This window comes from Gouania willdenowi, chromosome 3 (assembly GCF_900634775.1).
Source record: "Gouania willdenowi chromosome 3, fGouWil2.1, whole genome shotgun sequence".
In the NCBI taxonomy this organism is placed as follows: domain Eukaryota; kingdom Metazoa; phylum Chordata; class Actinopteri; order Blenniiformes; family Gobiesocidae; genus Gouania; species Gouania willdenowi.
The window spans coordinates 7,436,276-7,451,154 of record NC_041046.1 but is presented as its reverse complement, the minus strand read 5'-3'; the positions used below and the strand labels follow the sequence as shown (position 1 = coordinate 7,451,154).

The 14,879-nt window shown below is 42.5% G+C and overlaps 1 protein-coding gene across 1 annotated transcript in view; it reads right to left on the bottom strand.

Moving 5' to 3' along the window:
• Positions 1-14,879, bottom strand: part of LOC114455649 (multidrug resistance-associated protein 9-like) — a 73,432-nt gene that overhangs the window by 36,096 nt on the left and 22,457 nt on the right. Inside the window, 5 exon segments of the mRNA XM_028437026.1 lie at positions 11,066-11,190; positions 11,282-11,353; positions 11,426-11,650; positions 14,038-14,145; positions 14,298-14,446. Of these exon segments, the coding sequence (XP_028292827.1) occupies positions 11,066-11,190; positions 11,282-11,353; positions 11,426-11,650; positions 14,038-14,145; positions 14,298-14,446 (679 nt within the window).

Sequence of the window (14,879 nt, the reverse complement as noted above, 5' to 3'; positions counted from 1 at the left end):
GGGGGAGGACATCGAGGTGGTGGACAGCTTCAATTACCTGGGTGTTCACCTCAACAATAAACTGGACTGGTCCCACAACACCAACGCCCTGTACAAGAAGGGCCAAAGTCAGGAGACTGATGTCCTTCGGAGTGAGCAGGCCTCTGCTCAGAACTTTTTATGACTCTGTGGGAGCCTCTGCTATCCACTACGCTGCCGTGTAATGGGCCCCGGGCAGCACAGAGCGGGACAAGAACAGACTGAACAAGCTGGTCAGGAGGGCCAGCTCCATCCTGGGCTGCCCCCTGGACTCTGTGGAGGAGGTGAGGGACAGGAGGGTATTAGCCAAGCTCACCTCCATCATGGACAACACCTCCCACCCACTGCACGGGACTGTGGAGGAGCTGAGCAGCTCTTTCAGTGGCAGACTGAGACACCCTCAGTGCAAGAAGGAGCGTTACCGCAAAGCCTTCATCCCCACTGCTGTCAGACTGTACAACAAGACCCTACAGTAACATGTGCAATAACCCCCCTTTGCAAAACTATGTGCAATAATCTCTGTATCAGCGCCACTTTATTCCCTGTACCAGCGTCACTTACTGACAACCTGCACTAGAACTGTAAACTTTGCACCGAGATATTCTAGGTTTTATAGTCTGTTCTAACTTTTATTCTATTTGTATTTATTCTTATTTCCTAATTGTTATAACTCCATCCCCTTATGATGTTTGCTTTTACTTATTGTACATAAGATACCTCTTTCTACTATTTAACTGTCTGCACATTTCTTGTCTATTCTGCACACCCTGAGTGATCTTACTGAATGCCAAATGTAACGAGTAAATTTCTCCATTGTGAGATCAATAAAGGATTATCTTATCTTAAATGTTTTACTAAACTGAGCAGAACTTTCCCCCACGTGAAAACATTAACCACATGTGACTAATCCCCTGTGTACCAGATGCTCTCACAGATGTTGGATGGGAATAAAATCTAATGACTTTAGAGATCAATTCCACACGTCCATATGTCAAACTTTTTGAAATGTGTTTGATTTTCATTTTTGCTGAGTGCACATAAGAGACCAATCAGATTTATTTACATAATCCAAGTATCAAAGATAAAGATAATCCATGTTATTGTTCAGAAAAAGGAATGTTTCAATGGTGTATTCCTTTAAAATTGTCTTCTGCTCCATTCTCCCTGGCAAGTTGCCCTGCGGATCACTGCTCTCACTGTTACAGTTTAAGCTGCACTCTGCAGCAGCTGCAGCAGGAAAGGAAGAACGCTGCGCGCAAACAACACTATGTGACTGAACCAGTCCACCAGTTCTAAATATCTGTCCAAACCCAACCTGTCCGGTGCCATCGGGTCCTGTCAGGGTTCGGTTGGGTATCCTCTAGTATCAGCTGTAAACAGTTGATGCGCGCCCCCGTGGCTGATTGCTGCAGTTAAACTAACCACCGTTATCACTATGGCGTCTGATTTCTAAATCCTACCCTTTGCTCCTTTAAATTCTCTTTAAACTAACCTTGCAAACACTTAATTCCTAATGCAAATTTAATTCTGAATTAAATAATTCCTCTATCGTTTTAAGTTATTCCGGTAGTTCTGCGCATTCACGATTTGCCGCGATGACACGCTGGTGACGACATAATCCAAGATGGCTGTCCGGACTAGAGCCAAGACTATTTATTTAATAAGAGCCTTAGAAGACATGGATATGGTGAAAAGAGTGGATGAACAGAAGCATAAACATAGGAATATTCACACAGACATACTATTAGGCTTCATCGGACGGGTGATACTGAAACCCGAAAATGGAAAAAGGCTGAAATATCACCAAGTTTATCATTATACCGGTTGTTAGATCTACTACCTTTACCCGGAACCAAATATTTATTCCTGGTTAATGTTTTATTGGACTTTATATACTGGTGATTAGTTCCTATCTCCTTCTCCTGCTCCGTGGATCAAACTGAAACTGAATGTTATTGTCCAGCTGCTGCTTCAAAACTACAATAAAAAAAGTGAAAACAGTTATTAGTATGTGGTCGTCTATGTTGGAGCCGAAAAGAAAAGGTTTGTTATGTTTTTTTTCCCGATAGACGTGATATGTCACATTCGCCTCCTGTCCAATCAGAACCATTTCCAATATGGAATCACAGGAGTGTCAAAATTAAAAGGAAATGCATGTGGAAATATAAAGAGAATCAATAATAAAATGTGGAAATATAAAAAGAATCAATAATGAAAAAATGTTCTAATGTATTCATATCCTTTTTTCCATTTTGTTTTCGCTTTTTTCATTTTGTCATTGCTTTTTCTGTTTTGTCTTTGTCTTTTCCATTTGCGTTTTGACATTGCTTTTACTTCATGACTCAAGCTGTCGGTAAACGCAGTGTAAAGGCTGACTAGTCGATACCTGATCACATGATTCTAACTAGAGAACTAGTTAAAACATGACACCACTTTCAGGTGGTGCTTTTTTGTTTTATATATATTATTACGATTCATTAGTTATGAACAATTCAGTTGAATCATTGACCTAGACCACAGACCATACTATAACTATAACATAGTAACAATTGTCAGTAGATATTTTAGTTATGAACATGCTCCAGGGTAAATTATAAGAAATTCCCCTAAACTGGTGTCAGCATGTTTTTCATGTGTCATGTAATGTACAGGTAGTGGCTTTAATTAAATATGTGCCAAATACAATTTGCTGAAAATTATTTCCTAGATTAATGAATGCAGTTAACCTGCATCCTGCAGCCTATGCAGGAATATTTATATTTCACTAAAACATGATTTTGTTTTTGGGCAAAAGTTGAATCACAGATAGTCAACGTGGGTTCTTCAACTCCTTTCTGCTGCGTGTTGATCTACCGTCCTCCTGGTCCTGCTGCTGTTTTCTTAAAGGATTTTAGTGACTTTTTATCTTCAAAGTTGGATTCTGTTTTAATCCTTTTAATCAGTTTAACCTTTATATTGATGACAGCTCATCTTGCTCCGCAATGGAACTCTTTTTTTTTTTTTTTTATCAATGGAACTCCTAACACTGACTGAAGCTTTTAATTTGAGTAACATGTTTCTGAGCCCACTCACCAAAAAGGACACATTTTAGGCTTGGCCTAGACATTTTAAATGTTTCTGTAAATGATGTCCATTTGAGTGATCATAGTCTTGTTTAGTGTGATCTGCACTTTAGACCTGAGCCCAACCAATCAGAAGTCAGGTCTCAGAGGCGTGTTTTTGCTGCTAACACTATAGAGAAATTTTCTGATATGTTTGACCCTCTTTTATTCATGGTGTGCTTTGATGTGGACAATTTCATTCAATGTTTTAAAAATCATTGTGTAACTATTTTGGAACAGGTGTGTAATACAGTAAATAGAGACCTATGAACATTTGCCTAAAGTAAGTGGGCATACAAAAAATTAATATCAGAATGTTCTCATTTACTTTGTAATTGCTTGGCCAGGGATTGTTGTGTGGAAAGATGTGGTTATGCTGAATCCAGTGATACCAGATATGTGAATATAGCATGCATAGTTATTTATTTATTTATTTATTCAGTTTATTTTTCCGACATGGTTGCATTCACTTTTTTTTTTTTATTTTTTTTTTTACATTTTTTGTACATGCCGAAAAAGGAGACGAGAGAAGCAGTTTGCTTATCTGGGTCCCGTCCCCTGTTTTACCATCGCAAATTTACATGGGTTTACATGTCTCTCTGGTAGTCAGCGTGTTACATCACTAAATGTATGTCCCAAATGAAAGAAAGTGAAACATTGACATAATTAAGTCTCAACAGCCCATTATCAATGGTGACAAGAATGTTGACCAATTCAATGTTCCTGCAAAGTAAGTTAAGTGCTACTCTGTATTTATAAATATATTTTAAAATGTATTAAATAACAGTATATTTCATATGACACCTTATACAGTTCATAAGCAATCAGCAACCTTTGGGAACTGGTTAATGTTCCTAAATGGTGCTGATCTGTTGCTAAAGATGCTTCGTTCAGAGCGTGAAGCTGACTTTCACCTTCACCTGAATTGCATGTGTGAGGTTATGCCTTGGTTCAGAGCTGCTGGCAGGACCAATTATGCCAAGTACATGCCAGTCCATGTTGCAAAATGAAATCCCTTGAACATGAACCACCAGAAGCATACACAATCAAGCATCAAGGGGGATTTGTTGTATGCCAGTCTGAGGATCGAAGCTTCAACTATGTGGCTACTGACCAAGCACTGGAGCAAACCATCAACAGAGAAGGCAACAGTCAGGGTGGAGTTGTTAGCGTCACACTACAGAACGGAGCTCTCACAAGATGTGACCACAGCATATGTAGGTGGCATGAAAGAGCTTTGTCACACTGTTGCAAAGAGCCCGAGAGCACACAAGGAGCATAGAGCATCCAGAATGGACAGAGACGAGCGAGACATACAGAGGATAATGGAAGCTGTGGAGCAGAAGCAGAATCTCTTTGACCTTAATAGTGTTCCTGAGGAACTGATCAATATTGCAAGTGGTCAGGTTGCATCGCAGAAAGTCACAAAAGAGTTCTCAAACTTCCTCCAAGATGGTGCAAATTAGAAAGCCGTCTTTACTGAACAACCTCTGACAAATCAAAAAGAACAAAGAGCTTCTGGGACTCACAGAAAATAAACCAATGTGCAACCTACATGCAATACACCACCCAGAGTCCTATTTGTCTCATTGTCAAATGTGATGATACAGATGTACTGGTTTTGCTTGTTTAATATTCAAGCAAAGGGATGTTTGGATCCTCAGAAGTGTTCATGCACTCTGGACATGGTCTAAAAGAAATATTCAGCGGCAAGTCTACCCCAACAAAAGATGCCTTCTAGCGAAATGTATTAAGAGCCTTAAGAACCAAACAGTAGTGTGGCATCACAGCCACCTGGCCAAGGCTCATCTTTGGAACCCAGTTGGTAGAGGATGGAGGCTCAGACAAGAGGGGTCCATTAAACCTGTCATGTTCCAGAAGGCAACAGCACCTAAAGAAGTTTGAGACATCACCCACTTGTACTGTAAAGGTGGAAAATCCAATGAAACCAGCAAGTGCCAGTGTCTTTCAGTGGGCTTGACTTGCACTGAGTTTTGCTCTTGCTCTTTCACAGACTGGCCAAATATGATCCGCTTTGTCACTGATGATAATGTGGATGAGTGACAGGGATGACTACCAAAAGCAGCCCATGAAGAACACCAGCCAAAGAGCTGGGGAGTTTAGCGTGAGGAGAGGGCTCATTCCACCTCATAGTGTTTTGTTTGATGAATATTTGTTTGATTTGAGACAGTAATTTAATTTGTATTGTGTGAAGTTAAATTATAGTTTTATTGAAACTCCTTTGTGTGCTATTGCTGAGATTGTCACGGTTCTGGCTGTGATCCTGTTTTCCCTATGGGTTCCCTCCCCCTTTGTCTTTCTGTGTGTGTCTCTGGGGGGCGTGACCTCTGCAATCAAGCATCTGATGACTCACACCTGCAACTCACCTGCTCATCAGCTGCAGTGCAAAAACCCTGGTTTCTGCTCTACTCCTCGCCAAATTATTCAGTCTACTCAAGTGATCTCCACCGGTGACATCTCCTCCAAGCCTGCCTTCCTCCTAACCACTCCACAACCACATGCCTGCCTCCAGGATCGGATTTACTTCATCGACCTCCTCCATCTGCCTCCCAGTCCGCCGTTCAAACCCCGACTTTGCAATAAAACCTCAAGTTCTTCAATTCAGCTGTCTGGTCTGCATTTGGGTCCACATTCCAATCGTAACAGAATAATCTGGCCACATGGATCCTGCAGACCCAGCTTCACTCCTCCAGGCCCTCCAAGGCCAAGGCATTGCAGTAGGACGTCATGAAACAGCCCTGCAAGCAATTATGGAAACACTTCAGGACCTCTCCTCACATATGTCTGGACTCAGCACTCAGTTCTCCCAGGTAACATCTCAGCTATCCATCCCGACTGCTTCAGGGGCTACTGCTAGTGCTCCCCCTGAACCCCTAGCTTCTCCTCACTCCTCCAGAGAGCCATATATTCCCATTCTGCAACACTATTCCGGAGACCTAGGGGAGTGTGGGTGTTTTCTGTTAAAATGTTCCCTAGTGTTTGAACAACAACCTTTAACTTACAATACAGACAGGTCTCGTATAGCATTTATCATGGGGCTACTTTTAGGTAAAGCTAGTCAGTGGGCTTCTGCAGCATGGAGAAGCAACTCCCCAATTTGTGAGTCCTACCACCTCTTTGTCTCTGAAATTAAACGTATCTTTGATCATCCTGTGCAGGGAAAGGAGGCAGGCCAGCGTTTGCTAACCATTAAACAAGGAGTAACTTCTGTAGCTCAGTATGCCCTAGAATTTCGGATATTGGCTGCTGAAAGTGGGTGGGATGAAGTTTCTCTACAGGGAGCATTTTTTCACGGGTTGAGTGACTACATCAAGGATGAATTAGCAGCTAGGGATGAAACAGATAATCTTGAGTCTCTAATTTCCCTGTCCATCCGCCTAGATAATAGAATGCGTGAACGGTGGAGAGCTAAGGCTTCACGTGTCCCTGCCTTAAGGGCTCCCCCCCAATTTCGGTCTTAACCTCCACATTTCCCAAGGTCTCCCCAGATCCCCAAAGCACCCCGAGTTTTCTAATGCCCCCCCAGCTGAGGAACCCATGCAGTTGGCCCGTGCTCGTCTTACCCCTGCTGAGAGGCAACGTCGTTTCCGCTCTGGTCTCTGTTTCTACTGTGGAAATCCTGGGCATTGCCTCGCCAACTGTCCGCTGCGACCAAAAGGGGAGGCTCATCAGTAATGGAGCTTTGGATGGCAAAATTATGGCCCACATCACTCACAGCACCACCCCGGTTACATTTATTGTGTCTGGTAATCATCGTGAGACCATTACATTTTTAGTTATCCCCTCACCTCATGTCCCTGTGATTCTTGGTCTACCCTGGCTCAAACGACACAACCCCCATATTGATTAGTCTCTAGGCACCATAGAAAGCTAGAGAACTTTTTGCCACTCCCATTGTCTCAAGTCAGCCCTAGCTCCAGGCCCATCCCAAGTTTCCTCAGCCCCAGAGCCTCCAGATTTAGCCTCTGTGCCCCCCGAGTAACATGATTTAGGAGAAGTATTCAGCAAGTCTCAGGCCCTTTTTCTACCTCCTCACCGTCCCTATGATTGTTCCATTGACCTTCTCCCTGGAGCCCCCTTGCCTTCCAGTCGTCTGTACAATCTTTCCCGCCCTGAACGGGAATCCATGGAGAAGTACCTTCACTATTCTTTGGCTGCGGGGTTGGTCCGTCCTTCCTCTTCTCCAGTCCAGTTTTTGTTGAGAAGAAGGACAAGACCCTTCGCCCATGCATAGACTTCAGAAGGTTAAATGAAATCACAATCAAGAATAAATACCCACTTCCCCTCATTGATTCTGCCTTTGAGCAACTGCACCATGCAACAATATTTTCCAAACTAGACCTATGGAACGCCTACCACCTGATTCGAATCAAAGATGGAGATGAGTGGAAAACAGCTTTCAATACCCCCCTTGGCCACTTTGAGTATTTAGAAACGCCCTTTGGCCTTACCAACGCCCCTGCAGTCTTCCAAGCTTTGGTTAATGATGTGCTTAGAGATATGCTGAATAGGTTTATTTTTGTGTATATAGATGATCCTAATTTTTTCTCGTAACATGGAGGAACATGTGCAACATGTCAGGTTGGTTCTTCACAGACTTCTGGAAAACAAATTGTTTGTTATGGCGGAAAAATGTGAATTCCACAGATCATCAGTGAGCTTCCTTGGCTACATCATTGAACAAGGCCGGGTCAAGGCAGACCCAGCTAAGACCCAGGCAGTAACCGACTGGCCCACTCCCTCGACCCGGAAGCAACTCCAGCGCTTCCTTGGTTTTTCCAACTTTTACCGGCGCTTTATTAAAGACTTCAGCCGAGTGGCCGCCCCAATGACCCAGTTAACCTCCACAGCCGTTCCTTTCACCTGGTCCTAAGAAGCTGACTTGGCTTTTCGAAAGCTTAAGCGGTTGTTCTCCTCAGCCCTTATTCTCATCCATCCTGATCCCTCTCTGCAATTTATTGTGGAGGTAGATGCTTCGGACTTTGGAGTTGGTGCTGTACTCTCTCAGAGATCCCCCTCGGATTCTAAGCTATACCCCTGTGCCTACTTCTCCCGCAAACTCTCTCCAGCGGAGCGTAACTATGATGTAGGAAACCGAGAGCTGTTGGCTGTGGTACTAGCTTTACAAGAGTGGAGACATTGGCTGGAGGGAGCTGAGCAGCCATTCATTGTTTGGACCGATCATAAGAATATGTCATATCTACGCTCTGCCAAGAGGTAGAATTCCCGTCAAGCACGTTGGTCCCTGTTCCTCTGGAGATTTAAGTTTTCCCTGACATACCATCCTGGCTCAAGGAAAATTAAGCCAGATGCTCTTTCCCGCCTTTCAGCTACAGATACTGAGGTGACCCAGCCCGAAACCATTATCCGCCAAGCCTGTGTGGTGGCAGCAGCTCACTAAGAGATTGAGGACATTGTCCGGGAGGTACTGTACAGCACACACAACCTGATCCAGGTAACACACCACAAGGTTGTTTATTTGTAGATGATTCTGTGTGCTCTCAACTGCTTCAGTGAGGACACTCCTCTAAGCTCGCCTGTCACCCTGGTATTAACAGTACTCTAGCCTTTATTAAGGAGAGGTTTTGGTGGCCCACCATCTCCCGTGATACCCGGACTTTTGTGTCTTCCTGTGTAATCTGTGCTCGCAGCAAGTCATCTCACCAGGCTCCTGCTGGATTGCTGCACCCCCTGCCTGACCCCATAGCCACACATAGCCGTGGACTTTGTTACGGGGTTGCCTCCATCGGCGGGTAATACTACTATACTAACTATTGTAGACCGTTTTTTCCAAGGCTGTGCATTTTGTCCCTCTTCCTAAGCTGCTGATCTCATGGTGCAGCACGTTTTCCGCCTCCACGGCATTCCACAAGACATTGTTTCTGACAGAGGTCCCCAGTTCTCATCTCAAGTGTGGAGGGCTTTCTGCCATGCTCTCGGCACTACTGCCAGCTTATCCTTAGGTTTCCACCCTCAAACTAATGGGCAAACTGAAAGGGCAAATCAGGATTTGGAATCTGCCCTCCGCTGTTTCACCGCTCACCACCCGGCATCCTGGAGTTCTTGTCTTCCATGGATAGAATGTGCCCACAACTCCATGGTTGGCTCTGCAATGGGTATGTCACCTTACATGATCTCCTTGGGTTTCCAACCTCCTCTCTTCCCAGCTCAAGAAGAGGAGGTAGCAGTTCCCTCAGTCCAGGCAAACATGCGGAGCTGTCGTCGGGTCTGGAGGGCTGCCAGGGCTACACTACTGCGCTCAGCAGCAAGGAACTAAAGGATCGCGGACAGACACCGCACTGCTGCTCCCACATACCAACCTGGACAAAATGTCTGGCTCTCCTCTCGGGACTTGCCCCTTCTAGTCGACTCCCGTAAGTTGGCCCCAAAGTTTATTGGGCCTTATGAGATTGAAAAGGTGATCAATCCTTCTTGTTTTGCGCCTCAAACTTCTACCGTCGCTGAAGGTCCATCCTGCCTTTCATGTGTCATTGCTCAAGCCTGTCTCTTCCAGTCCTCCGTGCCCTCCAGCCGCCCCCCCTTTTATACTGTGTGTACTGTTTTTTGCTTTTAATCTGTGTTGTGAAGCACTTTGTGGCTTTTTGTCTGAGAAAGGTGCTATAGAAATAAATGTTACTTACTTACTTACTTGCTGTGGGCGAGTCTTTGCTTTGACATTGCATTTACCAACAGCTTGAGTCATGAAGTAAAAGCAACGTCAAAACGCAAATGGAAAAGACAAAGACAAAACAGAAAAAAAACAACAAAATGGAAAAAACACGGACAAAACAAAAAAGCAATGAAAAAATGGGAAAAACAAAAACAAAATGGAAAAAGAATATGACTGCTTATTTTTTCATTCTTGATTCTCTTTGTATTTCCTAATTTTTATTATTGATTCTCTTTATATTTCCACATACATTTCCTTTTAATTCTGGCACTCCTGTGATTCCATATCCCAACCCCCAGACCTATAGCGAAATTAAATAAAGCCGAATAAACCAGTTTTCCATGTAAACATAAATTCAGAATTACTGTTTCCGTGTTCACACGAAACAGAAAACTTTAATTCGAAATAATTTAACTCGAAATAATGAATTCTGAATTAAAAAACATCATGCAACCTTGACTAATGTATCCACCATGCATGTGTTGACAGTGAGATCGCTTTGAGTGAAAGAAAATACAATGTTTAACAATACTGACAGAGGGAAGAACTTTGACATTAACGATTGTAGACTTTAAAGATTCATTGCAGTTGGTGCAACCATGTGGAGCTTTATCTAAACTAGTATTTCTCAAAGTTCATATACCCCTAGGGGTACGCAATGGCACTACAGGGGTACTTGAGAGAGAAAGTGGAAAATTTACAAATAAAGTGTCAGTCTTGGTCCCACCCCAGGCGTGAGATGACCAGAAATTTGAAAAACTGTAGAAATAAATCTATTCACGATCCACAACATCGGTGCTTTTCAACCTTGGCGTCAGGATCCCAATCTTAAACAACTGTATTTCTATACTTTCACTTTGTGAATATAGTTAAACTAAAATGCAGATTAAAAAAAAAATCTCACCTCAAACAGGATCAAAAACTACCAAAACAATTTGGGTCGCCAGAAATTATTGATATCAAAATGGGGTCACAATCCAAAAAAGGTTGAGAACCACTGCATTGAATTATGTTTCTTTCCACTTATTTACAAAATGAGATTCTTTAAAATGTGTTATCATCTTTCATTCCATCATTATGCTCTATAGTTGTTTTTTTATAGTATTCTGAGCAAAGGGGGTACTTTGATTCAGAAATAAGAGAACGTGGGTATGTGAGCCAAAAAAGTTTGAGAACCCCGTAATTGGGGGAAAGTTAATAAAAGACTGTTTTGTGAAGGATTAACTTATTTTCATGAGATTGGGTGAATAATTACTTGGTCTGGTCGAAGGGTTGCCCCATTAAAATGTTTTCTTGAACAGTTCCGTGGAAAATCCAGGCCTGTTGGGAAACGTAGGCAAACGTCCCATCGGCCGTGAGCGAGCCCTGCAGAAGGTGCATCTACACAGGAATAAACAGGTTGGTTGATGAAACTGTGACAGGCCACTTTTGGGAGCTGAAAAAACATTACACATTCACAAAATGGACCTACCTGTTCTAAAATGCTGGAAATCAATGACGTCTTTCCACTCCCAACGTTCCCACAGACACCCAGCAGCTTGCCCTTTAGGAAATAGAAAAGTTTAACTTGACTAATCGAGTTAGTCTTGTTGTGTTTAGCAGAGCCCAAACATACCTTGGGCAGAGTGAAGGAGACGTTTCTCAGAGTTGGCAGGATTTCTGCTGTTACAGCCTCTGAATCCATAGGGGGATTTTTCTCCTCACTGGTGGAGTTGGTGATAGAGTTTGATTTACTGTTGTTTTTGGTCCAGGAAAACGTACCATTGCTCATTACCACAGCAAAGCTGCTGTCTTTTCTTTGGGTCAGATACATCTCTGGGTTCTGGATCATTAATATTTTCTGTAACAAAAACAATAAGAACAGAACATTTTTTAAATTATTAAATAAGATATGAAATGTCAAACGTTTCTGAAATAGAGAGATTGTGTGTCAAAGGGGACATATCATGCTAAATCCACTTTTTTAGCCCTCAAATGCATTTTGTTGTATATTTAGAGTGTTTAGAAGTACAGAAAAAATCAAATTAGTCTCTTCGGGTGCTCCGTAGATATCTTTATATTCTGTTTTGGTCATATTTTTCAATCTGTTTTGATTTTTCTATTCTCTATTACGTTTTTTGAACTATTACATCACAGTATTTGCAGCGGAACTGCCAAATTAAGACATCGGCTCCAGGCCCAACACTTCGAGCGATCTGCCATTTTTATTTCTCGCTGTGATTTTGTAGTCCAAGCTCAAGGATGCTGAAGTTACGAGAGGACAAGTCAAAATGTTCGGTTGTTGGATGTAGTAACCCACACGCTTCATTACACCGTCTCCCAGCATCAGAATCTTTTCGAAGTGCCTGGTTGAGATTTATTTTTCACGGAAATCTGTGGGTAAGGTCATTTTTGTGTGCGCGAAGCACTTCAAGGATGACTGCTTCAGCAACCTCCACCAGTATAAAGAAGGATTTGCCGAAAGACTTTGTCTGATTGAGGGTTCAATTCCTTCTATCTTTGGAGACGACGAACAGAGCACTTTGGTAAGCTGTAAATAACGCTAAAAAGTGTAATGATAAGACGTCCCTGTCATTGTTTTGTTAGCATTAGCAGTTGCTTAGCAGTTGCACAGTCTTCAGACTTCACATGTTAGCGCTGTGTGCTCGTTTTAGATCCTTGATGATATGGCCTACGTGATTTAATTTAAGTCTAAAGTTTTCATTAGTCATTTCATTTTGCAGTTTTTGTCTCCGAAAAGACTGTATTAAAATGCATTTCGTGACGTTAGCTTGGCACTAGCGTTAGCTCGGCGCTAGCGTTAGCTCGGTGCTTGTGTTAGCTCACTTGTTAGGGTTCTGCAGGTTCATCATCTTCATTTTCATCTCACTCTGCCGGGTCAGACTCTGGCTCGAACATGTAAGGCTGGATGGACAAGTCTTCCGTTGTTGACATTTTGTTAATAACGTGTGAATAAAAAGTTTATGCGCCACTACATAGCCGTATCTCTTCTATCAAACTACAAAAATGGCCGAGCAGGGTGGAGTTGAACCGAGAGGGGGTGGGGTATGAAGTGTCTCATTTGCTTTTTTTTTAGCACTCCAAAGAGCAAGGGAAACGTTCTCATTTTAAAAGTTCCCGGTATACCCATAATACTGATGTACAGTCTGCAATACAAGACGGGAGACGACCGAGCTGCTCTGCTTCGTTTGTGTTAATTTTGGCTTTTTAAAACACCGGATGGAAAAGTAAACCTTAATTGTGTGCAAATTGTGCAAGAAAAAGTTTGCTTTATCACCAGAGCTTTGCAGCCTTCGCTACCACCTTAATGTAGCGGCTAGCACAGACAGCTCGCGCGGACGCTCGGACAGTGCTAACTACTACATGCTGCAAGCACGCCGTGACTGACAAATGAACACTCACTGTATAAATATTATTATCTGAAGGAGAGAAAGGGCAACATGTTCGGTGTCAGAAACGTGTTCTTACTGTTTATGATGTGTTACCTTATAGCACTACAAATGATGTTTTATTTAATTTGTGTTTTCTATTATTTAGAGATTGACAAAAGTACACATCAATGTGACGCGTAGCCCTTGGGACTAATAGTCACAAATACAGCTGAATGTAACTGGCTACGCCTGTGTCTGTTTTAGTCTGTTAAAAACAATAAATGACTTTATAAATCCACTTTGTTGTATATCAATGTTTTGATTTGATTGAGCCATTCTTCAAAAGTGTCTTTAACTCATTTCAACTGTTTTCAACTTTTTCAACCCATTTCAACTTTTTCTTTAACTTTTTCAACCCATTTCAACCTCACTGCTAATGTTCAGCTATTGTTTAATACTTAGCAAATTCTTGATTTGTGCTAATGCTAGGTTAATGCTAATGCTAGAGTAATGCTTATGTTAGGTTAATGTCATTGCTAGGTTAATGCTAATGCTAGAGTAATGCTTATGTTAGGTTAATGTCATTGCTAGGCTAATACTAATACTAGGTCACGTTAATGCTAATGCTAGGTTAATGCTATGCTAATGTCAATGCTATGCTAATGTCTACGCTCGCTAAGCTAATTAATGCTAGTGCTAATTAATACTAATGCTAGCTAACACTAATGCCAATGCTAATGCCAATGCTAATGCTATGCTAATGCAGCACGGCGTGGGCCAGCACCTGCATCCTAACTTGCATTTTCTTCAGGAAATGCTAGTATTCTAGTTCTTCTTGCTTTGAGTGAGAGTTTACCTTTAATCGTTGGATTGACACAAAAGCATCAGCCGAGGCTTTAACAGACAGAGGCAGCAGAGAAAGAACGAATCTCATAGAGTTAAAGATGGCAATGGTTGCGAAAGCCTATCGTAAGAAAGAAGAGAAGCAATTGTATAAAATGGAACAAGTCTGACAATAACATCTGTACTTGATTTCTCTGTGTTTTACTGTCTTTGATGTACCAACACGTCCTGACAAACACATGGACCTGTGATGTGTGTGATGGTCATACTCACAGCAGACGCTTGGAGCGGTAGACCTAACAAAGTGTGGAGGAGGAAGGTGACCACGGTGGCGACAGTGGGGATGATGCTGGTGATGCTGACGTTGATATTCTGGATATAAAGGACCTTCTGTAGTTGTTGCCTTTCTCTCTTTCGTTCACCTGAAGAGAAAAGATTTGGAGTCTTAGCTGTGGATGCTCACCAGAGCAGTGCTTGGTACGTCACAGAAATCCTAACAATGACGATGATGGTGATGATGATGATGTACACACGTGGACAAAAATGTTGGTACCCATTTGTTAAAGGTAGGGTAAGCGAGCATGATTTTGAATGTAGCCTCCCAAATGGCTCCGCCTTTACCCCCCTCGCCCCTCCCCCCTGTGTTCCATCTCACTCACATGCATGCGCACAGCTGCTCCAGCAGCAGATCTCAGCTCATCGCTTGTATTGTGCAGAAACCTCATTGTCTGATGTCTCATTCAGCAGTAAGTAATTAATAAACTTTACCATTATATATGTTAAAAACGTGACCAAAAACTGTTTTAATTCTATCAGCGGTGACGCGCTTTCAGTGTGGGCTTGTGCATGCAAGGG